This window comes from Camelus dromedarius, chromosome 3, assembly GCF_036321535.1.
Source record: "Camelus dromedarius isolate mCamDro1 chromosome 3, mCamDro1.pat, whole genome shotgun sequence".
Classification (NCBI taxonomy): Eukaryota; Metazoa; Chordata; class Mammalia; order Artiodactyla; family Camelidae; genus Camelus; species Camelus dromedarius.
The window spans coordinates 75,883,613-75,909,160 of NC_087438.1; the positions used below are offsets into that span (position 1 = coordinate 75,883,613).

A 25,548-nucleotide genomic window follows, 5' to 3' on the forward strand; every position below is an offset into this window, starting at 1 on the left:
TACTAAATACACACTTTAATATTTTACTTCTGAAGTTTAAAATACACGTATAGCTAAAACTGTTTAATACAGACTACAAAAAATGAAATATCTGCAAAAATAAATGATATGTAAGATTTCACAGAAAACGAGAAAAAAAACACAAACTATAGAAATAAATGAAACATATGCCTAAATTGCTGAATCATAAGATTATGGAAAAGGGCCATGTAACAACAAAAACTATTACTACATCACTATCAGGATATACATATATCTAAATCCTCTTAAAAATGATGCTGGGCATTATTACATCTACATGTAAAAAAGTTAATAAATAAATAATACAATTCTGCCAAGTCTTAGTGCTTTACCCAAGACTATTAAGCAAATAATTGGCACTCCTGGACTTTGAACCCAGGACTGTGCATATTGCATCATAAGTCTTAAACTTTCTATTATGGCAGTGATTTCCCAATATTTTTATCACAAATTTCTATCATTAAAATAAATTCTGAAAATACACCATCAATATTTGTAAATGTATCCATAAATTATAAGCATGCACCATTCATAGACTTAAAAATGAAAATAAAATGTTTATGTCATGCCAAGGGATCTCTTCATGCAGACCTCTCTGACACAATGCTATGCTTCTCCAAGAGACTCAAGCTAAATGAGAAGGAAATGGAGAGCAACAGACCATTTAAGAGAATACTGCAATAGTCTAAAAGAGAATATTAAAGTCAGAAATGCCCACTGTTATAGACAATGAATGAGAAATTCATCAGAAGAATTTAAGATTTTGCAAGGGACTGGAGAAGGATATTGAAAGCAATATTAAGTAACGTTTAAAAATTTAATGTGGAACACAACAGCATAATACATGAACAACATATCAGTTTGAGTAACTGCTGCATCAGACCCCAATATGGTTGTAAGTTTCACCTGATCCAGACGTGAAACTCTATATAACTATGGTTGGAAAAAATGGTTTTAGAAGCTTGTTCATCTGTAATGTTCTGCAAAGCCAGATTTTTACTGAAAAACCTGCCGTCCCATATCTGAGGAATTCTGGGACTTTCTATGCATCTTTCCTCACGTCTTATTTGTGTGTATACTCTCTCTGTAGCCTGACAACTTAAGCTTTGCCTCCTAGACTGAATTTCTACTTGTCAGTTTCCTTCTCTGCTCATTTTCTTTTTCCTTATTCTTTATTCTCTCTTCTTTCCCTTCTCTTTGCATTTCTTCTCTTTATTTCTCCAAGTCAGTTATCTAACTGTGTAATAGAAATGCTGAATAACATTTAGTATGTGTTACATTTTAATAGTTGGTTGTGTGTTTCATGTTCTTTTACAGAAGCTTGAAGAACACAGCTTGTATTGCTATCTAAAATGTATCAAACTACTGTTCCTTATACGTTAATCTTATACATCAGTGAGTAGCCTTCAACAGTTAAGACTCTATGCTCAGAGGTAAATAATGAGGAAAGAAGGCACACAAAATCTGAAAGTACATAATATAAAGAATCAGACATTTCTGGCTCTTCCCAGCACCAAGCTATATACTTTGTCAAAGGAGGAACAAAATGGTGTATATGAAGGCGGGTAATGCCTCTGTGGCAACAGCCTTCAATACAGCGTTCTGCCAAAAACAAGAAAAGAAAGGGACGTTTCCAACTAACTGTCAGATAAAAAATGAAAATTCTACAAAGGCAAGAAGGATAACTGAAATGGCTTCTTGCCGAAAATCAGAGGTACTTACGAAGCATGCCTATTTCCACTAGCTAATTTATATTGTCTAGAACAATAAAAAGTAAGCATTAAAGTTAGGAAATCTGAAAACCGAGGTAAATGTGTGGAATCATGGCTGAGAGTCCACTGGACTCTGGGTTTCAAAGTTTTCTCTGTTGAGACCTTGCATAATTCACTTAAACTCTCTAGGCCTGTTTGTAGAATGGTGGATAAAATAGCAGCATCTGCCTTTTAGGATTATTGTGAAGATGAAATAAGTTGATATGTCTAACACATCTAAAGCACTCGTTATTGTGCAAGGCACATAGTCAAGTGCCAAGTGTTTACAGCTGCTAGAAGAAAGTTCCAGAGGAGAAGATATAGGAATTTTTTTTAAATATAGGCATGGGGTATATAAATTATAAGTAATGTGTGCAACAGCTAAAACTTTACTTTATAGCCATTTTTATTGCTAGTAGAAATATAAAGGTGAGAAATGGGAGAAGGTCACCAAAGGAGTTGAAAAGGAGAAAAAAGCCAGACTTGCTCATGTTCTATGCTCTTCTACTCCATTGTTTTTCCATTATAAAAGACATATACATAGATACACGTATTTTCATGTATTATATATACACACACATATATATCTTTTAAAATCCAAAAATAATTATATAATCTTTTCTACGTCTCCATAATGAAGTGTGGGAAATAAAGAAAGAAGAAAGATGGAAAAGACATTTTAATCGTACCTGTCTCTGCCCTCAGTGCTTCTATGCAAAGCCTCAGTTCTCTGCATGTTCAAGTTCTGTTACGTGCTTTCTGTATCTTTTACCCGCAAACATGTCAGGAAGGAACTAGACTTGATCTATAAGGTCAGAAATACATTATCTTCCCAAAATGCCCTGGCTCATGAATATTTTCCTGCCTGTTTTACAACAGTTCATAATCAAAATTAAATCAGAAAAAAAAATTTTTGCAAATACACTATATATGTGAGTGTGTGTGTGTGTGTGTGTGTGTGTGTGTATTCTTAAAGAAACCCTTCTTCTAGCTTTGCTTTTCTTTGCAATAAAACCACTAGTTAAGCTGACTTTCTTTGACTAATAATAAATTTTGCAGCAGGCAACCATGATCATCACAGGGAGTGGAACTATATAACTTCCAGGATCTTATGAATATGAGCTATGTGAAGATGGTTTCCCATCTTATGGCTCTAAAATGACATAGAATACTGAGAGAACAACTCATCTTCTCAAATCAGGCAACAATTTAAGAGTATCAGTGAGCATTTCCCATCTGACCTTGGAAGTCATTTTTAAATGGAAAAGCGGCATTTAGAAATCCTTAAAATAGAGAGGAGAAAAGCTATATATACCCAGCAGTAAGTATAAACTTGATTTTTAATTTAATGTTATTTTCTTACATAGTTGGTGAAATTATATTTTAATCAAACTATCTCCATTTGGATATCAAGCAATTATGTAGTATCCACACTTAGAGGAGATTAAAATAAACTACCAAACAAGAGAATATTCCATAATAAAACCAAATGGCCTACTTAGATCCTAAAACAGATGTCATGTGGCTAGATGTAATATATGTAATAATTAAAACACATTAAAGATACTTTAAAACCTACCTTTGCTAGCTTTATTTCAACTGAGTATAAGTACGTCCTTCGGAATGCATCACAACAGAGTCTATATAAAACTGACTCCGCAACAAAAAATAAGGCAGGCAGATGATCATAATCAAAGGAAGCATGGTCCAGGGAAGCATAAAGCATATTTAAAGCTTCTGAAATATTAAAAAGTAGAAATCCCATAATTTGTAAATCATGCTGTTTACTACATACTACAATTAAGTCTCATAATTATTTACTCAGTCACCAAGACCACATTATGGTTTTAGAATATTCACAAACTCTTTGACATCCCTCCCATCAAAAGGTGAAGTCTATACCCACTTCCCCTTGAACCTGAGCAGACCCTGTGACTGCTTCAATCACGAGAACATGGAAGAAGGGACACTACATGACTTCCAAGGTTAGATCAGAAAAGACAGTACAGCTGCCCCCTCAATCTCTTCGTCAGGATACTAGCTAGCTTTGGAATTCTAAACTGCCAGGTAGGAAATTCAGCTACGCAGAAGTCACTAAGCTGGAGAGAATACAGAGTTGGGGGAAGGGAGATGGGGCAGGAGAGAGAGGAATGCCTGAGGAGCTCCAGCTGTTCTGGCCAACACAAAATAGATCACCAGGCCATATATACAATGGTGGGGAAATGGAACAGAAGTGGATGACAGAAGACAGTGCTCAAGGTAAGCGCTATAAAAGTAGAATGGAAGGCTAGAAAATCAAGGCAGAGGAAATAGGGGCCAATGGAGCTGCACAAAGAAGAATATAGAGCTAAGGTCCTGGAGAAAATTGTACCTCAAGTCATTACAGGCATTCCTTGTTTTATTGCACTTGGATTTATTGTGCTTTGCAGATAGTGCATTTTTTTTTTTTTTTTTTACAAATTGAAAGTTTGTGGCAACTCTGCGTTAGTAAGTCTGTAAGTGCCATTTTTCCAACAGCATTTTTTTTTTTAACTCGGGTCTGTGCATATTTTAGATATAATGCTATTTGCACACTTGATAGACTACAGTATAGTGTAAACAACTTTTTGATTCAATATTTTATTTAATAGTTACATTTCACGATAATATTTGTAAGTGTATATAAATATATACACATAGAGCAACACATTATTCATTCAGTAATCATTCACATAGTTTCTGAAATGAACTAAGCACTATGAAAGCTGTTGTTACCAGTTACTCCTGGTAGATCCTGGGTACTTCAGTTTAAATGTAACTTTTATATGCACTGAGAAACAAAAAAATTCATGTGACTTGCTTTATTGCAGTATTTGCTTTTTTAAGGTGGTCTGGAACCAAACCCACAATACCTCCAAGGTGTGAGTGTACAAAGAGTTCCAGGAGCTGCTATGAACAACTGAGGTTTAGTTGACAAAGAAGAGCAAGTGGCTGCACGCTGCTGGTAAGCCAAGATGGTTTACATCAGTATCACATAAACATTTCATTGGGTCAGGCTGGGGACAGCACTGTGAAGAAGTGCCATAAAGCCAAGTTAAATGCAAAGTCATCCCTACCCGTCCTGTTGCTTGAAAGCTCCCAGACAGCACTACAAAAGCCAACTTACACGGAGAAATACTCTCTGACCTCGTGGTTAATATTCTAAAACTCACTTCAAAAGGCATTCCCATAAAATTTGGGATAATGATAGAAGGAATTTTACTTCTTTAAAAATAATGTGTTTTAATTTCTTTTTGAGATTGGTTGAAGGGTGGTTTGAAAGGAGACACAGGAATGAGAAGTGATAAATGAAAAGGTAATGAGTAAAATGGCTGTTTAAAATAAGTGAAAAACAAATGGCCATTTGGTTAATGTTTTACGAGAAAGAATTATAAAATGAGGAAACAAGTTTCTCTAAAGTATAGTGCCTATTGTAATTGAAAATCACTAAATGACATTTTATATTCCTTTTTAATTAGTTACTAATTTTAGAAAAAGGCAATAAAGACTCTGCTGAGCCACTCTTTTTAAAACAATTTTGTAATTAAAAAGTTGAGCAGTCAAATTCATAAATTCAAAACTACAAAAGGAACTTTCATAATGAAACACTATCAGATATTTCAATAGAGAAAGGCAAATTTTCCTTGGCTCCTGCACAATTTTTAAATATCGAAGCTCTCAAATTATGCGTTCACTGCTAATCTAGAAAACACTTAGGGGAACTAAGATGAGTTTAGAGCACATACCATCTTGGATTTCTCCTTTGCACTGAGCCAGATATACTACTTCAGTCCATGCGGTAGGAAGATGCACATGCCTCCCAGTGCCTAAGGTTTTGAGACCCAATTTCCTCTGTTACAGGGAAGCATGAAGGAGGTAAACAAAATATACACCTTTTAAAATTTAATATATGTTTATTTTTATTATTTATATTTTACTTATCAATTGTTACCATTTATTTTTATTATTGATTCATTGAAAATATAATTAAGAGAGAATGCCAAAGTCATTTTATCACACTGATGCTCTTTAAGGTTTACAGTTTGGCTTTTATTATTTCTATTTTCTGACATTTTATGTAAACTGTATTAGCGTTAAAATGTAGAGAATGTTAATATTTTCAGTAGTATCATTAGTCATTTGCTGAAAATTCTCACTCTTTACTTTCTAGGGATTACTTCTATTTCATTTGCCAACACAAGAATGAATCTCTGATTTTAGAAGGAAAAGTTTATTGAAGAAATGTGATTTAACAGAAATTAGCTTGATGCCAGTTTGCTGGAAACTCCAGCTACTTCACCGTGGATGGACTGAATTTAATGAACATAAGAGATAAAGACTGTCCCCGCCTCACCTTAATGGACCCACTCCTGGGGCTGCCCCAGGGAGCAGTCGGCCCAGTGAAGAGAAGCTCACAGATATATGTACCTGCTGGCAACTATCTGCATGCATAAAGTGTATTCTTTTTTCTAATCAACTTTTTCATGGATTAAAAAAAAAGCTTTTTATATGGGCAACCATAAACCAAGTAACTAGGAAGTAACAACCACACTTTTAACAGGATGGCTTCCATGTGCAGCAACATGGATGGACCTAGAGATTACCATATTACGAGAAGAAAGTCAGACACAGAAAGACAAATATCATGATATCACTTATATATGGAATCTGAAAAAAAAAATCATACAAGTGAACTTATTTACAAACCAGAAATAGACTCACAGACACAGAAAACAAACTATGGTTAATAAAAGGGGAAAGGATACGTTAGAAGTTTGGGATTAACATATACACACTACCACATATAAAAGAGATATACAACAGGTCCTACAGTATAGCACAGGTAAATATATTCAATATCTTATAACAACCTATAATGAAAAAGAATCTGGAAAATAATATATATATGTATGTATAACTAAATCACTTTGCTGTATACATGAAACTAACACAACATTGTAAATCAATTATACTTCAGTAAGGTATCGAATTTTGGGGAAAAAGTTCAAACAAAAATTAAGGCTTAATTAAGGCTTCAGTTTTGTGCAGTTATTTCATTGATTGTTTATTATTAAAACACAATCTTATGTATATTATTTCTCTGCCAAAACTGGATCTAATGAAGAAAAAGTAAAATAAGGACTTATTTCACTTCATCTTCTGTTTTCATGTGTTTGAAAATTTGGGAATTAATGAGATATTCTTAAAGAAAGTTTTGTTGTTTTTTTTTTTTTAACTTAGGTGAATAGTTTGTTACCGAGAAAGAACAGACTACTCCGTGCATTTAGAGTGAACGTTGAGGAGAGCTTTCTTTCCTCTTTGGGACACATGACCTATCAGTTAACTTTTATTTAGAAAACAGTAGAATTTTCATTATCAAAAATTTATGTACCAGCTTTGCATATTTTGCTGTGGGCTCTTCGACTAGTGGCTACAGCCATATGAAGAATCTTCACTCAAAAAGCCATTCGACACTGGATTACTTGGTTATAAGCTTTAACTTTAATTTGCATTAGTATTTTAAACTCTGCCTACTTTTAATTAAAGAAAGGAGTATTCTTATTTTTTTCTTTCAGTATTTTAGAACATGTAATCATCCAACTACAAGAGAAAGTTCACATACTAAGTAACCAAACAGCATACCATTACTGGGGGGAGGGTATAGCTTAAGTGGCAGAGCACATGCTTAGCATGAACAAGGTCCTGGGTTCAATCCCCAGTACCTCCTCTAAAAAAAATAAAAAATAAAAAATAAAAAAAATAAGTATACCTAATAAACTCCCCCTAAAAATAATAGTAAAACCAAAAGAAAGAAAAGAAAAAATTTTTTTTAAATAGTATACCATTACCTTACATCTGACAATGTGTTTTCTAGCTATGTCCAACAATTCTTCCTCCTCTTTTGGATTTTTTGTTTCGTTGAATCTCAAGATGAATTCTTCTGTGATTGAAAATGGTGACCTAAACGAAAATAATAGTAATAATAATAATTATAGCTATCAGTTACAAATTTTAATTAATCAACTTCCAGTGGCTAAGTCTACCTATTTTCTTAAAAAGTACTTTACCTTAATAAGAATGTTTCTCACAAACATATCAGTAAAATTACGTGTGTGTATACACATATATACATACACATGCCTCCTAGATTGATCTTTTAATATTCTTGGATTGAGAAACATAATTCTCGTAACATCAAAGAACTTTGTAGCCTCTGAAAAAAAAAGTTTCTGAAGTAGCTGCCAGAAGTCTTGTTGGTATAGGCCTTATTCACAAGTAAAATCCAGCATTTCTTCAATATGTTGAAAATTGACTTATCTCCTCACATGTATTAGTGTTGGTTCAATTTAAGCTAAACCATTATTCCTTCCGTGCAAGTGGAATCAGTCCAACCGTGGCTGAAGTAACGTGGGCAGGAGAGGAAAGATGTATGTAGTAAGGTCAGAGAGGTGACAAGGAGTCAGATTGATTCTGGATGAGATGGGAAGCTATCACAGGGTTTTGATAAGAGGAGGGGCATAATTCTAGTTAAGTTTTAACAAGATCATTCCGATGCTGTGTTAAGAATTGGAGTCAGGGTGGGGAGGGGGTAGCTAGGAGGACAGCACACATAAAATTAGGTGAAGGGTCATTTGGCTTGGATCAGGATTACAACAATGTAATTAAAGAGACGGGTTTGAATAATGGATATACTTTGACATTAGCTCCAACCAGACTGCCTAATGAATTAGAAATTAGGCATTAGAGGGAAAAAAAAAAAAGGAGCCATGATTGAACCAAGTAACTGGAAGGATGGAACTGATACTTATCGAGATAGGGAAGGTTGCTACAAGAGCAGATATGGGGTGAGGATAAAGAGTAAGTTCAGTTGGCCATGTTCTGTTTGAGATGGCCACGGCCATCCAAGTGGAGATGTAGAACAGGCAGTTAGATGTGAGTTTCAATTTCAGGGGAAAGATATACATTTTGAGTAATTAGCACACATATGGTAAAGTCTTGTGAATGGAACGGATCCAGCAGGGAAAGTACAGAGACAGTAGACAAGTATTTCAAAGAGAAGTGAGAAAAACATGTTGAGGGTGTATGCAAGAGAATGAGTAAGTGATTACAGTGACATACCACAGAGCTTAAAAATGGGCCTGGGATCCAAGGTGACATCGGGGGAATAATGAACAGGTAGTAGAATCAATGAGTTGTTTATGTGTTCAAATAATTGTTGGAGTCATGCTATTCATAGGAGTGATCTGAGAGAATAAAACACATTTTTTCAACAACTTACTATATTCAGGATTTACTGAATTAGTTACTGTGTGGGATATAGGAAAAAAAAATGAATAAAAATCAGATTTTGCCCCTGAGGAACTCACAGTCCTACTGGGAAGACAGATATATATAAAAAGTAATCACAATGCCACAGAATCACAGAACAAGGAGAGATAATGGCATGGTGCCCTAAAAACTAGAGCCAAACATAAATATTCCAGTAAAGAACAACTAATGGAATGAGCAACTCTTTAACTGCTGCCCTAAGTGACTGCACATATTCAGTCACTAGATCTGTGAGTACTCACTGACTAACTCCTACGTATCAGGCACTAAGCCTGGGACTGGGATACAGTGGGGAAAGGAACACACAACCTTGCCGTCGTGGAGCTTATAGTAGAAGAGCGGAAGAGCCGAGGTGTTAGAACTCACAGTCTGCTAGAATCGGGCATCTGAAGTAAGTAACTTCACTCCTGACTTTCTGTTCCCTATTTCACTCCTCCTTTTGGAGACATCTGCTTAGACAGATATGGTAAAAGTTGGCTGAAAACTCTCAATAGTCATCAGAGGTGATACATCTTTGATCGACATGGACCTACTCTGCCTGAAGAGTCCAAATCAACTTTAATCCTCCCATCAGTACAGAGTGTCATGGGAATTAGGATAAAGTGGACTCTTGATCCATTTAATTTTTTATAAATTTCATTAGAAATTAGATGTTTTTTAAAAAGTATTAACATAGCAGTGCTGTTTATAACAGACTATACATTCAGGGGTACCTCCAGACACTACTGCCTCCAATTCTACCCAGCAGCAACAGTCCAGATTAATGGGTCAGTGCAAAATTTTGTGTACCTTTCTTGATACTCACAAACATAAAACAACCTGTGTACACTCGTTTTAGTAAATGCAACCAGGTATACAACACTATAGCATGCTTTCTTCATTAAACTTATCAGATATTCCTCAAGTTCAACTAACCCTAATATGCAGGAGTATGGATGTACACAACAAATACAATAATTCCTTTATTAACTGACATATCTCATTACTCCCAGTTTAATTCTAGCCACTCTAACTGATGCTGTAATTTTTAAAAATCCTTGTACATAGGCCTGATATTCAGTAGATGAACACTACTTTGATTTATCAATCTCCACACTGTGTTGACAGCTGAGTATTTTGATTATTGTCTCTGCTTGTAAATATATCTAAAGACATCCTAAGAGAATAAAAAGGCAAAACTTCAAATAACAGACCATTTTTTCAACACATAGAACTGACAAAGGGCTCATATCCATAATATATCCAGAATATATACAGAATTCCAAAAACAACAGAAATCTAAAGAGGCTTAAACAGGTAATTGACAAAAGAAATCCAAGTGGCCAATAACTAGATGAAATGATGATTAACATCATTAAAAGAGAAATCCAAATTAAAACCATCTCATTTAAGCAGATTTCCCCACCACCAACCACAGAAACCCCTCAGACATATCAAACACACACTCTCTCACACACACACACACAATATCCAAGGGTTTCAAATACAAATTAAAAATATTTTTTCTGAAATTAGGTATTTTATCTCAGCTTTTATATAGGCTCCGAGCAAAATGCATTTATATCATTTTATTTCTAAAGCAGGGTAAAGCCTCAGGATGAAAATAATATCTAATTGAATTTCTATGCTTAGAATATATTTTATAAATAATTTCAGTTTTATCAATTATTTTTCAATATGGATTGTGGCCTGTGATGAATTATTAAAAACATGGAAAGCTAATGCTTTTTAGCTTTCTGTATAGAGACTGAGTACATTAATTGGTCTCCCACAGGTCATGTCAATAAATATTTAATGGGAAATATAGTTCTTTTAACTATTTATTGTCCATCACAAATAGAGGTTGTTACACAAATTAATGCTTCATTAATGATAAACAACCCATAATAAGAAGCAAAAGGAAACTTGAAAAAATAAATACAGGCATTTGAAAGGAAAATATATCTTAGCTTCACACATTCCAATTTATTCAAAATATCAAAAGATTTCACAAAGAAAAATGCAATCTACTGTAAGTGTGAAATTGCAGTCCTATGAAACAGGTAGTGAATAAAGGTCATTATGCCAATTTCATATGAAGGGAATATACTAAAGTCTTCTGACTGTGGGGATACCCAATCCGGGCGACTCTTTATTTACATTGTCTGTAATTCAAAACTTTTTTTAAGCTGACGATTCATTTGTTCAGTAAACATTTAATGAAAGCCTCCCACATACAAGATATTTGCTAGATGCAATGAGGGCTAAGAGAGGAGTCAGGCCTGCTCATAGGAAGTTCCCAATTTAGGAGGGAAGTGAGACATGTCACAAGTGATTAAATATAATGGAAACACACTGAAAAAAAAAAAAAAAAAAAGGAAATAAAATCCTCTGGGGCACTCCGAAGTAGAGATCATGATTCCAACACTGGCTAGTGCTATAATCTTTGCTTAATCATTTAATCTGTGTGAGCTATCATTTTCCATCTGTGGAAAGGAAGACAAAAGCTTGTAGAATTCTGATAAGCATTAAGCTGGAACACATCGTCGAGTTCCTGGCATACACTCAGCACTGGATAACTATTAGTTACAAGCATTATTGTTTTTGGTTAAAGATTCAGAAAAAGCTTCTTTGCAGAAATGGCACTTGAGCTGTACCTTGACGTACAGACAGGAACTGGACTATGACAGAAAGGCAGTCATCCTTTCAAACTCTTGTCTGTGTCTTCCTGGTCACAGGATCACCACCTAGTGCCTTTCTTTCCCAGTCTTTCTGGCAGCAGGGTATGACCACATGGCCAAACCAGAGGGTTGTGAGCAGATATAATATATGCAAATCTCAGGTCACCTCTAACTTAAAGACAGGCCAGTTCTCCTAGAATGAGACCTTTTTTTTCCTTTCCAGCAGACTGGAACACAAATATGGTGTTGAATAGGCTTTGATTAGGCAGATGAGTATAACGATGAGATAATGAGGATCCTGAGTTTCTCACTGACCCTAAAAACACAGCCTTCTTGTCAGCCTAGACCTGCTGGATTCAAAAGTCCCTTAAATACACTTCCATCTTGCTTAATCCACCGAAATTAGAGTCCTCTTTTTATAGTTGCTTCAAATTTACCCTATCAAGTAGAAATAAAGAAAAAGAATAGTTTTAACCTAGCACAGAGTGACAGAATGCTTAAAATCAAGATTGGAAATAAAGATAGAAATGTTAGGTTAAGATAAACACAAATGGCATTGAGTAGCAGTCTGTGGCAGACTTACAGTTGCCTACATCAATTTCTCTTCTTTTCTTACTAAAAGATTCTTTCTTGTAGTTAGGTATGCACAAATGTCTAGGTTTCAGCCAGTAAAATAAGTAAAATTCAGATAGTTCTGAGGAGTCTCCTGAAAAATCATACAAACCCTTCTTCAGTCCTTCCTCTATTCTGCTGCATGAAGCATGACTGTGATCGCTGGAGCTTCAGCAGCCATGATAGACCATGAAATGCCCTTAAGAGTAAGCTGCGTGCAGAAGGTAGCCAGTTAAAAGGAATCTCAATCCTGGATCTTCATACCAGTTCTGGACTGACTACATTCAGAAAAATAAACTTCTCTTTTGTTTAGCTGTCATTGCTATTTTAGATTCTCTTACTTACAGTGGGTACTAATTAAATATTATATACAGACTTTTGAGTTTTATTTGATAAATAAGAGGGAATTATTCAGCTGAAGAGTGATGAGATTACAGCTGTGCTTTAGGATGACCAAACTGAAAGTCCTATGTTTAATGGTTTGGAGTGAGAAGTGACTATTAGTAAACAGTGGGGCAACTATTTCAACAACTTAGGTAAGAAATAAAAGTCTGGACTGCAGTTTGGGCCATAATAATGATAAAGAGTGAGTGAATGTAAGAGATTAGGTAGAAGCTAAATCAATAGGGCTTAATGACTAATGGGATGTGAGAAAACAAACTGTGAGGGCAGATATAGAGATCATCTTAAGGTTTTGAGACAATCAATTAGTAGCAGAAGTTGGCATCAAGACAATTAGATGGAGGAATGTGGGGAGATGATTCTTGCCATTCTGGCCATACTATGATTTATCTGTGAGACAACCAACTAGAGAGGTCTATACTCCAAGCAAACTTGTGAGGCAGGCATTAAGAAGCAGAAAAGATCTAGAAATAAAGATTTCAGATTTACCTACACACTCAAAGCCATGAAATGCCAAGAGGAAGAGTACGGAGAAAAAAGAGTCAAGGGAGATCTTTGGAGGCAAGAGAGAAATAGCAATAAATATAATAAGAAATTCAGGAAAGTACTGCAACGAAATTCAAATGTATGTACAATTGGGGTGTAAACTCTTTCTCTGAGAATTGTTCATGGTCCCTGCCGAGCCAGTGGGTCTAACTTCTATATTAACACCATATGACTCTATCCTCCCTTGCCCCCACCATGGCTGACTGGGTCACAACAGACATCTGACTAGGCCAATCCAATCTTCCCTCCAGGGATTTTTAATTAGCTGATACATTACTTAGTCGATGTTAGAGATGTTAGAGCTGAAAGTTCATGTATAGCCAAGCAGTGCCTTTGCTGAAATGTCATTCAAGACAAAAAATACCCCAAAGCAGAGAACTAAGTAGTGTAGCCCTACTGGTGTAGCCCTGATCAACATTTGTTGGATGGTTTACTGATGTATAGCCAGAGTTTGCGGTCTAGTATAGATATAGACTACATCTGTTGACTATTTTATCGCCAATGTCTCTTACAGAAAATACAGTAAGTACTGAATGAACAAATGAGGCCTGATTATACCTTCTGCTCTCAGGTTCCACAAGACAGCCCTACATCCTTCCATTACACTTTTTTTTTGCTTGAGTTAAGCTGAATGTGTGCTTGTTCCATGCAAAGAAACAATCCTAGACTGATATACCAAAGAACAGATTGAAGACGATGATCTAAATGCACATCTTGCAGAGATAGCAAGACTATGGACACTGAAAGTATCATTAGAGTTAATGTTTAGAAAGTCAGTGGAGATCTTTAAAGTAGTTTCACAAGATAAATAAAAACAGAATCCAGATTTCATAGTGTAATAAATACATGGATTAAAAATTAATCTGGCTATACTTTTGTTCAGTTTGGCATATGGGAAGGTGAAAAAAGTGAACTGAAATAGATAGAAATCTTGAGTATCAACCAACCTGGTTGGTACTTCCTAAAAACCAGAAGTACCAACACAATTACAGAATGATCTATTTGAATAAAAAGAATGAAGCTGGAGGAATAACCCTCCCAGACTTCAGACAATACTACAGAGCTACAGTAATCAAATCATCATGGTACTGGCATAAAAAAAGACATATGGATCAATGGAATAGAATAGAGAGCTCAGAAATAAACCAAAAGATCTATGGTAAATCTTTGACAATGGAAGCAAGAATATACAATGGAAAAGAAAGTCTCTTCAGCAAGTGGTGTTGGGAAAACACAATAGAAACATGTAAATCAATGAAGTTAGAATACTCTATCACACCATTCACAAAAATAAACTCAAAACAGCTTAAAGACCTTAAATATAAGACAAGACATGATAAACCAACATCCTAGAAGAAAACATAGGCAAAACATTCTCTGACATATATCACCAATGTTCTCCTATGGCTGTCTACCCAGGCAACAGAAATAAAAGCAAAAATAAACAAATGAGATCTAATTAAATTTACACGTTTTGCACAGCAAACGAAACCAGAAGCAAAACAAAAAGACAACGTACAGAATGGGAGAAAATATTTGCAAATGATGTGACTGACAAAGGCTTCATTTCCAGAATATATAAACAGCTCATACAACTTAACAACAACAAACCCAATACAAAAATGGGCAGACAACCTCAACAAGCAGTTCTCCAATGAAGACATTCAAATGACCAATAGGCACATGAGAAAATGTTCAATATCATTAATTATCAAAGAAATGCAAATCAAAACTACAATGAGATATCACCTCACACCTGTCAGAATGGCCATCATCACAAAGAACACAACAAATGCCAGTAAGGATGTGTAGAAAGGGCAGCCCTCGTTTATGGTAATGTAAATTAGTGCAGCCACTGTGGAAAACAGTATGGAGGTTCCTCAAGAAGCTAAAAATAGAACTACCCTATGATGCAGCAATTCTATTCCTGGGTATACATCTGAAGAAAATGAAAACACTAATTTTAAAAGATACATGCACCCCAATGTTCATTGACAGCATTTACAGAGCCAAGACATGAAAACAACCTTAGTGTCCAACAATAGATGAACGGATAAGGAAGATGTGGTATATACATATAATGGAATACTACTCAGCCATAAAAATGAATTTGCAACATGGATGGACCTGGAGGTTATTACTCTAAGTGAAATAAGTCAGACAGAGAAAAACAAACACCATACATTATCACTTATAATTGGGGTGTAAAAAATAAAACAAAAAAAATATTTAAAAAACACAGAAACAGACTCACAGATATAGAGAACTAGTGGTTACCAGTGGGGAAAAGGAAGAGGGGAGGGACATGATAGGGGTAGGATATTAAGAGGTACAAACTACTATGTATAAAATAAGCTACAAGGATATATTGTACAGCACAGGAAATATAGCCAATATTTTATAACTTTAAATTTTGAATCAGGTTGTACACCTGAAACTAATACAATATTGTAAATAACTCAAACCTCAATAAAAAAAAAAACTTCTAAATAAAAATAATACGAAAGGTATCACTGAAGAACAAATTCGGAAAACCTATCAAATTGACTATTAAATTTTATCACTAAAGCAGTGTGGCATTATTGTAAAAAGGGACAAATAGGCCAGTGAAACAGAATACAGAGCCCACACTTGATTTATTCAATAGTTGTACTAGAGAAGTAAGTGGAGAAGGATGTTCTTTTTGATACATGGTGTTGATCAGTTTGGTATGCACAACAGTGTTTAACACCATTAACAAAAATCACTTCCATATGTATTAAATAAAAAACAAAACAATAAGATTTTTTTAAATAATGTATAATATTATCTACATGATCTTGTGGTGGAGAGAGATTTTTTTTAACCAAAATACAAAAATCACGAATCATTGAAGACTGAGAATTGGTAAGTCCTCTTCAGTAAATAGTATACCCAACAATTCCATTCCTAGGTATGTACTTTAGGATATGGAATGGAAAATATAATTTTACATTGTTTAATATTAAAGTAGAAAAAATTAAGGATATGATATATACCACAATTATTGTAGTTGGGAGGATGTGGTCAAAGAGCTTCAAGTTTCTCTGCTCATCTATTCTTTTTTTTTAATAGATATATATATTTTTTTGAAGTATAGTAGTCAGTTTACAATGTTGTGTCAGTTTCTAGTGTACAGCATAATGCTTCAGTCATACATGATCTATTCTTTATTAAAGAGAAATAATTGAAACAAACATGTCAACATGTAAGTTTTATTATGTATTCTATTAAGTTTTTCATTTTTAAGTTCTTAAAAATTTCTCAAAATCACATTCAATACTTAAATTATCAACAAATTTTAATCCAGTAACTTCATTTCAGAAACTTTATCCCAAGTAAATAATTTGAAATGCAGAAAAACATTCTATCATTGCTAAATCTGAAACAGCAAAGGGCTAATAACTAAAATGCTTCACATTGCAGAAGTTATTAAATACTTTTTCTTACACATTTCATGGATTATCATGGCAACCTAAAAGGCCTTGAAGTTACAGAAAAACGCCTAATTTAAAGAAAAAACAATTCAAGATTTAAAAATATATGATTACAAAGAATGAAGCCATTTATTTAAAAAATAGTAAACCTTCACATTCTTATCCTTAGTTACAGAACTATGAGTGATTTTTTTTCACTGTTCACAATTTTCTGCCCTTTCTAAATTCTACAATATATAAGGTGCACTACTTTAATAATATAAAATTTTTTCAAACTTACTTTGATTTTTCATGGTAAGAGGAAGGTATTACTCCAGATTTATTCATCACAGGTGATTTGTTAACAGGCATATTCCCAGATCATAAACCTGAAGAGAAATATTATATTTTATATTAAAATACAAATGTACTCAGTGTCAAATAATATATTTCATATGAATTCATGTTTATGGGGAAAAGGGTGGCAATAAGGAAAATCAGGCTTAAGGATAAAATTACATTACAAAAGAATTTAAATTTAGATTTAGATTCAAACTGTCAGACCTAGGAGTCCAACCCAACTTGGAATTGAAAAACCCTCTTATTTCTACTATAGTACTATTATAAACTTATCCTTTTGTATCATATTCACTCTTTGTAATACTTTAGCAGTTTTATCAGCAAAACTATTTGAAGAATAGCATAGCATATTAATTAAGAGGATACAACCAGACTGATTTACTTAACTGTGCTTGTTTCCTCACCTGCACAATGGGAATAGTACCTCCTTATTAGAGTTGTTATAAGAAATAAACAGGTCAAAATACATAGATTGCTTAGACTAGAGCCTGGAATAGAGGAAACTATGTAAGTACTTACCATCATTATTAGGTTACTATGCTTTCTGGTTTTATATGTTTTTTTATGGGTGGCAGGAATATGAGTGATTTTTTTTTTAATTTCTGTATTTTTACTTTAATTTTTATATAGTTTTTCAAGGTTACTTTCCATTTACAGTTAATGCAAAATATTGGCTATATTCCTCAGGCTGTGCAATACATCCTTGAGACTATCTTATACCCAGGGTCTGCAATAGTTTCCCACTCCCCCCCTCCCTACGTTATCCCTAACCCCTCTCCCCACTGGTAACCACTAGTTTTTTTCTCTGTATCTGTGAGTCTGCTTCTTTCTTCGTCATATTCACTAGTTTGTTGTATTTTTTAAATTCCACATAAGTGATATCATTCAGTATTTATATTTTTCTAATTTATAATTTCACTTAACATAATGCCTTCCAAGTCCCTCCATATTGCTGCAAATGACAAAGTTTTGTTCTTCTTTATGGCTGAGTAGTATTCCAGTGTGTGTGTGTGTGTGTGTGTGTGTGTGTGTGTGTCTGTGTCTGTGTCTGTGTGTCTGTGTGTGTGTGTGTGTGTGTGTGTCTGTGTGTCCACACACCATATCTTCTTTATCCATTCATCTATTGATGGGCACTTGGGTTGCTTCCGTGTCTTGGCAATTGTAAATAATGCTGCAATGAACACTAAGGTGCATGTATCTTTTCAAATAGTGTTTTTAATTTTTTCAAATATATACCCAGGAGTAGAACTGCTAGATCATATGATATCTCTATTCTTAGGTTTTTGAGAAACTTCCATACTGTTTTCCACAGTGGCTGCAGCAACTTACAGGCAGCCAACAGTGTACAAAGGTTCCCTTTTCTCCACATCCTTGCCAACATTTGTTGTGTTCCTTTTGATGATGGCCATTCTGACAGGTGTGAAGTGGTATCTCACTGATTTTGATTTGCACTTCCCTTATGACTAATGATTTCGAGCATCTTTTCATGTGCCTGTGTGGCCATCTGCATTTCCCCTAAAAAAGTCTACCTCAACATAACAAAGGCCATATATGACAAATCCACAGCTAACATCATATTCAATGGTGAAAAGCTAAAAGCATTACCTCTAAGATGAGGAACAAAACAAGAATGCCCATTCTCGCCAATTTTGTTCAACATAGTTTTGAAATCCTAGCCACAGCAATCAGAGAAAAAAAAATAAAATGAATCCAAACTGGAAAGAAAGAAGTAAAACTTTTACTGTTTTTAGATGACATGAAACTATACACAGAAAATCCTCAAGATTGCACCAGAAAACTACTAGAGCTCATCAATGAATTTGGTAAAGTTGCAGGATACAAAATTAATACACAGAAATCTGTTGCATTTCTGTACACTAACTACAAACAATCAGACAGAGAAATTAAGGAAACAACCCATTTACCATCCCATCAAAAAGAATAAAATACCTTGGATTAAATCTTTCTAAAGAGGCAAAAACCTGTTCTCTGAAAACTCTGAAACACTGATAAAAGAAACTTAAGATGACACAAATGGAAATATATACTGTGTTCTTGGATTGGGGAAGAATCCATATTGTTAAAATAACCATACTACCCAAGGCATCTACAGATTCATTGCAATCCCTAACAAAATACCAATGGCATTGTGCACAGAACTAGAGCAAATGATTTTAAAATCATGTGTATGGAAACACAAAAGACCCAGAACAGCCAAAAACAACCTTGAGAAAGAAGAACTGAATTGAAGGAATCAAACTCCCTGACTTCAGATCATACTACAAAGCTACAGTAATCAAAACAGTATGGTACTGGAACAAAAACAAACACATAGATCAGTGGAACAGAACAAATAGCCCAGAAATAAACCCACACGCTTTTGATCAATTAATCTATGACAATGAAGACAGAAATATACAATGAAGAAAAGACAGTCTCTTCAATAAGTTGTGCTGGGAAAACTAAACCACTACATGTAAAAGAATGAAATCAGAACATTCTCTAACATCATGTAAAAAATAAACTCAAAATGGACTAAAGACCTGAATGTAATACCAGATATTATAAAACTCCTAGAGGAAAACGTACACAAAACACTTTGACATAAATCAGGGCAACATGTTTTTGGATCCATCTCCTAAAGCAAGGGAAATAAAAGCAAAAATAAACAAATGGGACCTAATTAAATGTAAAAGCTTTCCTGAACAGCACAGGAAACCATCAACAAAATGAAAAGACAAACTACTGAATGGGACAAAATAATTGCAAATAGTTTGACCGATAAAGGATAAATATCCAACATATATAAACACCTCATACAACTCATCAAAAAAACAAAACCCGATTAAAAAATGGGCGATAGACTTTTTTTCTATGCTTTGTTTTTTAAAGTGACTTGTAAATTTCTTTTTATGTCTCCTGTCTTTTTGTTATTTAGATTGTTTTCTCTGCTTGCCTTCACATCCAGATTTATTTCCCTCTTAAAGTGTATCTGAGCATACTTTACACATGTATGGCAAAAACTAGGACATACTATTTGTGTTTAGTAGTCAAACACAAACTAAAGTAATGAAATGGGAAGTCAGATTTATATTGAATTATTCTGCATTTCATTTGTAAGATAGCTAATTTTTAAAACTGATCATTGCATCACTCAAGTTTCTGGCAGGAAACAGATGGCACCCTCAAATGGGTAACTGAACAGACTTTCCAAAGATGTGGTCAGATTTATTCAAGTAAAAAATAATAATAATAAATTAAAAAAAAAAAAAAAACCCAAGATGGTGCTGCCATTCTCAAGTGCTGGCAAGAAGAGGGTGAACTGTTACCACTCTCAGGACTGAAGGGAAGAGGGACCCAGAAAGAACAGAGAAGTGGTGCTTAATAAGAATCTTCAGCCTTTGGTGGAGAGATGCAACTGGTCTGAGGCTGCCTGCTAAGAAGGAGCCCAGAAAATAGGAAATGTGATCTCACGCTCCTCCTGCACTCAACTCCAATTATCTATCTGTGCTTCCCATTAGCTAAATCAAACTAGAAGGACATAAAATGCAAGGCAGAATGGAGAAGGATGGAAGGAGGATCTGGAGGGACAATAGGAAAATATCCAGCAAAATGGATTATCAACACAAAACGTCATTATCTTTTGCTATTAGTTATAGCAAAGACTGCTTCTAATAATCTATATCCTTTAGAATACAGAGCAAACGTATTAAGGCAGCAGCTGTAATGAGCTATAAACAGGGCTGTCGTTCAGAGTTGCCCTAATTTTAATATAAAATACAAGTTATTTCCAAGTAGGATTAATATATTCAGGAGTTCATTTTTTTTTTTAACAGTTAACATCATCACATTGGATATTTCCACCTTAAAAGGCACTTAGGAAAATGACTACAAACAATTATTAATGGATGCATGATAAAGTACATGGAAGCACAGAATAATAAAGAAGTAGAAATATTCAAGAGTTAATCTGATAAATCTATTAACAAATGTTGCAAATTTGACAAGTATTTATTGTGAATCAGACAAAATTATGAAGATACATGTTTAAGTAGGCTAGGTAGACAAAGTCTGCAAAAGACCAAAGGAACCCCATCACTCATAAAACATTATGTATTTCAGAATGGAGCTTGGAAATAAAATTCGAGTCAGACATACTCTTGAGATAAATTAATTTAAAATGTTTAATGTCAGATGAATAGAAAGGAAAAAGCACAGGCCACCCAGAGAGAAAAATAATAGAAGAGAAGGAGAATTAAAGGCAAATGGGTCTTTATATGTTTGTGTTAGTTATACTGGCCTAGAGCTTTTAGCTGTTTCCTGATATGTGACACAAGACTGACAACAATTATTCCTATTTTTTTTTATTGCAAGAGGTTAGAGACTATTTTAGAACTTCTCTCTTGATCACTGAACCTACTATCCAAAGATTCCTCACATCTGTGGGTAAAAGTGGTAGGTATTTGCACCATCTGCTCAACATGCAAGTTCCATAACACCCTGCTGATGAGACTTCCCCAGGATGGATGGGTAGAAAATGTCAAACTGCTGTAAAAGACAAGCTTACTCTGGATTTCTGGCTTATTTTGGTAGTAACAGTGCTTAAGCAACACTAGTTTATGAACCACTATTTGAATATTATTGGGATATACCAGAGAGACAATACAACTCCCTAATGTATTTTTAGTTAGGATTGCTTTTGGCTAAGAGTAAAAGAAACAGTAGCCAAATAATCTAAAGTTTCCAGAAAAAAGAGATCAATGTCTTCAGAAATGTCTCCCACAGAGATGCTGGAATTAAACCCTTAGTCGGGTAAATAAAGGAAGTAAGATTTAAAACAACTTCCTTTCTCCCCTCAAAAAAAACCTCAAAAAAATAGAATCTCAAAGTGTTACCAACTTTCACAAAATGTTTAGTCTTTTCATAAGAATATTCTTCATCAAACTCTCAGTACAGTCCAAAACCTGAAGTTATCCTCAAGGAATTGGTTACTACTAACACTGTAGGCGCAGCAGGGAGTTTTGCATTGTATTAATATAACTAGAGTCACGCATATTAATCATTAGTCAAGTTAATTTTCAGCTTTCAATACACTATTTGATAAAGTTTTTTTGAACCAGTTATCAAAACCTGCAAGAGGAATCATTTGTACCATTTTTATGCGTCCTCAGAACAGTCACATATAGTGATTTGACTAGTGAATTGTACAGAAAGAGGCAAACAGTGGCTTATCTCATGCTCTTCAGTAACCGTATGAGACAGGCTGGGACCTGGGACCCTATACTGGAGTGCCTGCACCTGGACAAACCAAGTCTCCTCGAGCAACAGAATACGGAGAAACTACAAGGGACTAAAAATAACTGCAAGCACCCACAGCTGGGGCACTTATGAACCGTAAGATACAAAAGGCCACAAATCAACTGCCATTTCTGGGATGCCAAGAGCAAAGGCAAGGTTCTGTGCATGACACCTGTGCGTAGCACCACCTGGGGGTGTGCAGACCACCTAAGCCACCCCTCTGCTCTGACCCATGGATCTGCCCCTATCCTCACCCCATTTAAGGAACCATCCCGCCCTCCTTGGGTAATGAGCAAGGATACCTGTTTCTTGTTTTTGCTCCCTAGTGCTGCCTGAATTCTTCCCCTGGCCTCTTATCAATTTCTATTGATTAGAGTCCAAGGACCAGAGCCAGTAACACAAAGACCACTTTAAAACAGGAATAGAAAATTAACATGAAGCCAAAGCTTTTCATTTTTCTCCTATCAAATACAAAATTCATTTCTTTTACTCTGCTGGGAAATCACAACAATTAAATGTAAAGAGATTAAAGTAGACTTGTTAAATTAGATTATTTCACATTGACATCATTGTCAAGAAATAGTCATCATTTTCCCTGAATCAGCAAAAGGTGATGCAAATATAAAAATAAGCTGTTTTATAAGTTAAATAGATCTTTAAGATTTAAATATCCTTTTATTCTTTATAGTACCCAAAAATGCAGGGTACTGACTGAATTTGTGGATTGAAATGGACACAAAATCTTAAGTAAATAAAACTGATCTTAAAGACTGGATACTCTCTTTTATAAAGTCTCCCCTCAAATTCTGAAATAAAAGGCAAAATTCTTCATTATTTTTGACATCAGCTATTTCTAAGATCCGGCTCTTCGTTTGCTCTATTTCTTGGCACACACAGCATCCCACTATAGAGTATGGTCTGCAATAACTCACATTTTCTCTATCACCTTAACAGAGATCATTTACAATAATTTAAATAGATTCCAAAGATTTACCTTGCATATTTATCTGAAGTGGGAAAATAAACAGCTTGATGTTACCTTATACTTCTATCAGACACGATTTTTATATTAAATGTTATTTACCCTCAAATTTATCCCAGTGCACAAAACAGTATCTGGGATCTAGTTTCTGTTACCTCAACACTGAGATAATCTTTCTAAGGCTGACAATGATCTCCAGGTGGGCAATTCTTGATCCCTCTAGTTACTGACTCTGTCTACCATCCCTTCTAGAAATAAATGTCTTTCTCATTAATCACGACACTCCTCCCTTGGCTTGTCTCCCTGCCTCTGTGAAGTCCCCCATCAGACTCCTGTGTGGTATACGGGTTAAGTGTACAAAGGCAGGAATCAACAGCTTACTGTAAATTCTGGCTCCAGCACACATTACATCTACATCATTGTGCAAATTAATTTCCAGATGCCTCAGTATACTCATCTATAAATATAAATATAAAGGTATCTCCTGTTAGTGAGTTCTTATTACCCAAGTGGAGAATATAACTCATCACTATTTGTTCTTTGTGTAATACTCTTAACTAATCACACAAATGCATTAAGTAATGAACACTTTTGATATAAATATACCATGTAATTAATGCATCACAGTGTATGGATAGAATTGATCATTGTTAAATCTCGGTTAAAAGTAAGTGGGGATTTATCTACTAGCCTTCCAACTTTCCTGCATGATTGAAGTTTTTACAATAAAATGTATTAAAGTATTGATTCACAATTACAGATTTAATCAATTTTCTCAGCATTTAACTAAAAATCACAAGACCACCATACATAATATATAGTATATGATATATATCAGGTTTCTCTAAGTGGTAATAGACCAAAAAAAGACATAATATCTAATTTTACAAAACGAAAAGAATAACCTGAACACTTAAACAAAAACTGCTTTTAAAATGGCTAATACAATTATTTAGTTTGTTATTTTCTTTTATTCTTATGTTCATTCTTTCCCCCCAGGTTACCTTTCTAAGGTATTCCATAATGTTACTATCTTAAATTCTTTTAGAGTTTCAACAATCTTATCAGATCCTAAACAAAAAGGGATAAATTTTTACAAAATCCAAGGTTACAGGATCTGGGTCAGTACAGGAAAATAAATTTGTAGGGAAATCTCACCTATTAACATAGCTGCAAAAATTCTAAATAAAACATAAGGAAACCAAATCCAACAATACCAATAAAAATAATTCTTTATAACTTAGAAAGGTTAGCCTCAGAAGAGCAAAGATAATTTAATACTATAAAATCTATTATTATAGAGCATAACACTGATGGCTTTAAAGCAAAAAAGTAGAAAATATTTTACACATGCCAAAGAATAATTCAGTTAAACTCAGTTTCCATTCATGATTATAAAAATGAACAAAAATTCTACAAGCTAGGATTAGTAGTTTACTCAATTTAAGTACCTAGGAGAAAGGAAAAGAAATGTGATAATTAACAAGCAAAATTTAGATTTATCTGAAAAGCCAGTAACAATGTAAGGATATCCATATTATTGCCACTATCCAAGATTCTGTAGGTAAACCTAGCCAACAAAAATATTTTAAAAAAAGGAAAAAAGGGACAGTATGTTTATTTGAAAAATATCTACATAAAAATCTCAGAATAATCTGCACATACAAAATATGTATTACATTCAACTACAAGTTTTATGAATAAACAATACAGCAAAATTAGTGACATGGGTTTCAATTCCAGAAAAGATGACTAACATAGGCTTTGGGTCCTGTCTTTAAAAGCAGCTTTGTAGAGCTAAGAAGGAAACTTGAAATCCAAGAAATTATAAGGCAAGAATCTATGAGCTAAGCTCCCGTGGGAAAGGAAAGGCTGTTATGCATTGGTGTGCATATGGGTAGAGAAAGAGGTAGCTAACCAGTGTGGCTCTGAGAAAATCAATTAGTAAAAAGTAGTTTGAGTTATGCCTTCTTAACTATAAGTCAAGGAGGCAACAAAAAGAAAATTAGCAAAGGTACAGAAGCTTTAAACAATATAATATGATGGACACAAAGAATTCTGCATTCAACCAGAAAACTGCATTTTTCTCAAGCACCAAGTATGATTTCTAGAAATTCTAGACTGAAGTAAGTCTT

The 25,548-nt window shown here is 34.4% G+C and overlaps 1 protein-coding gene across 1 annotated transcript in view; it reads right to left on the minus strand.

Moving 5' to 3' along the window:
• TMEM232 (transmembrane protein 232) overlaps positions 1-25,548 on the minus strand; it is a 239,302-nt gene that overhangs the window by 208,033 nt on the left and 5,721 nt on the right. Inside the window, exons 3-6 of the mRNA XM_031448791.2 lie at positions 17,075-17,162; positions 7,640-7,751; positions 5,537-5,642; positions 3,352-3,509 (exon numbers count right to left, since the gene is read on the minus strand). Of these exons, the coding sequence (XP_031304651.2) occupies positions 3,352-3,509; positions 5,537-5,642; positions 7,640-7,751; positions 17,075-17,145 (447 nt within the window). The 5' untranslated portion in view covers positions 17,146-17,162. The remainder of the gene's footprint in view (positions 1-3,351; positions 3,510-5,536; positions 5,643-7,639; positions 7,752-17,074; positions 17,163-25,548) is intronic.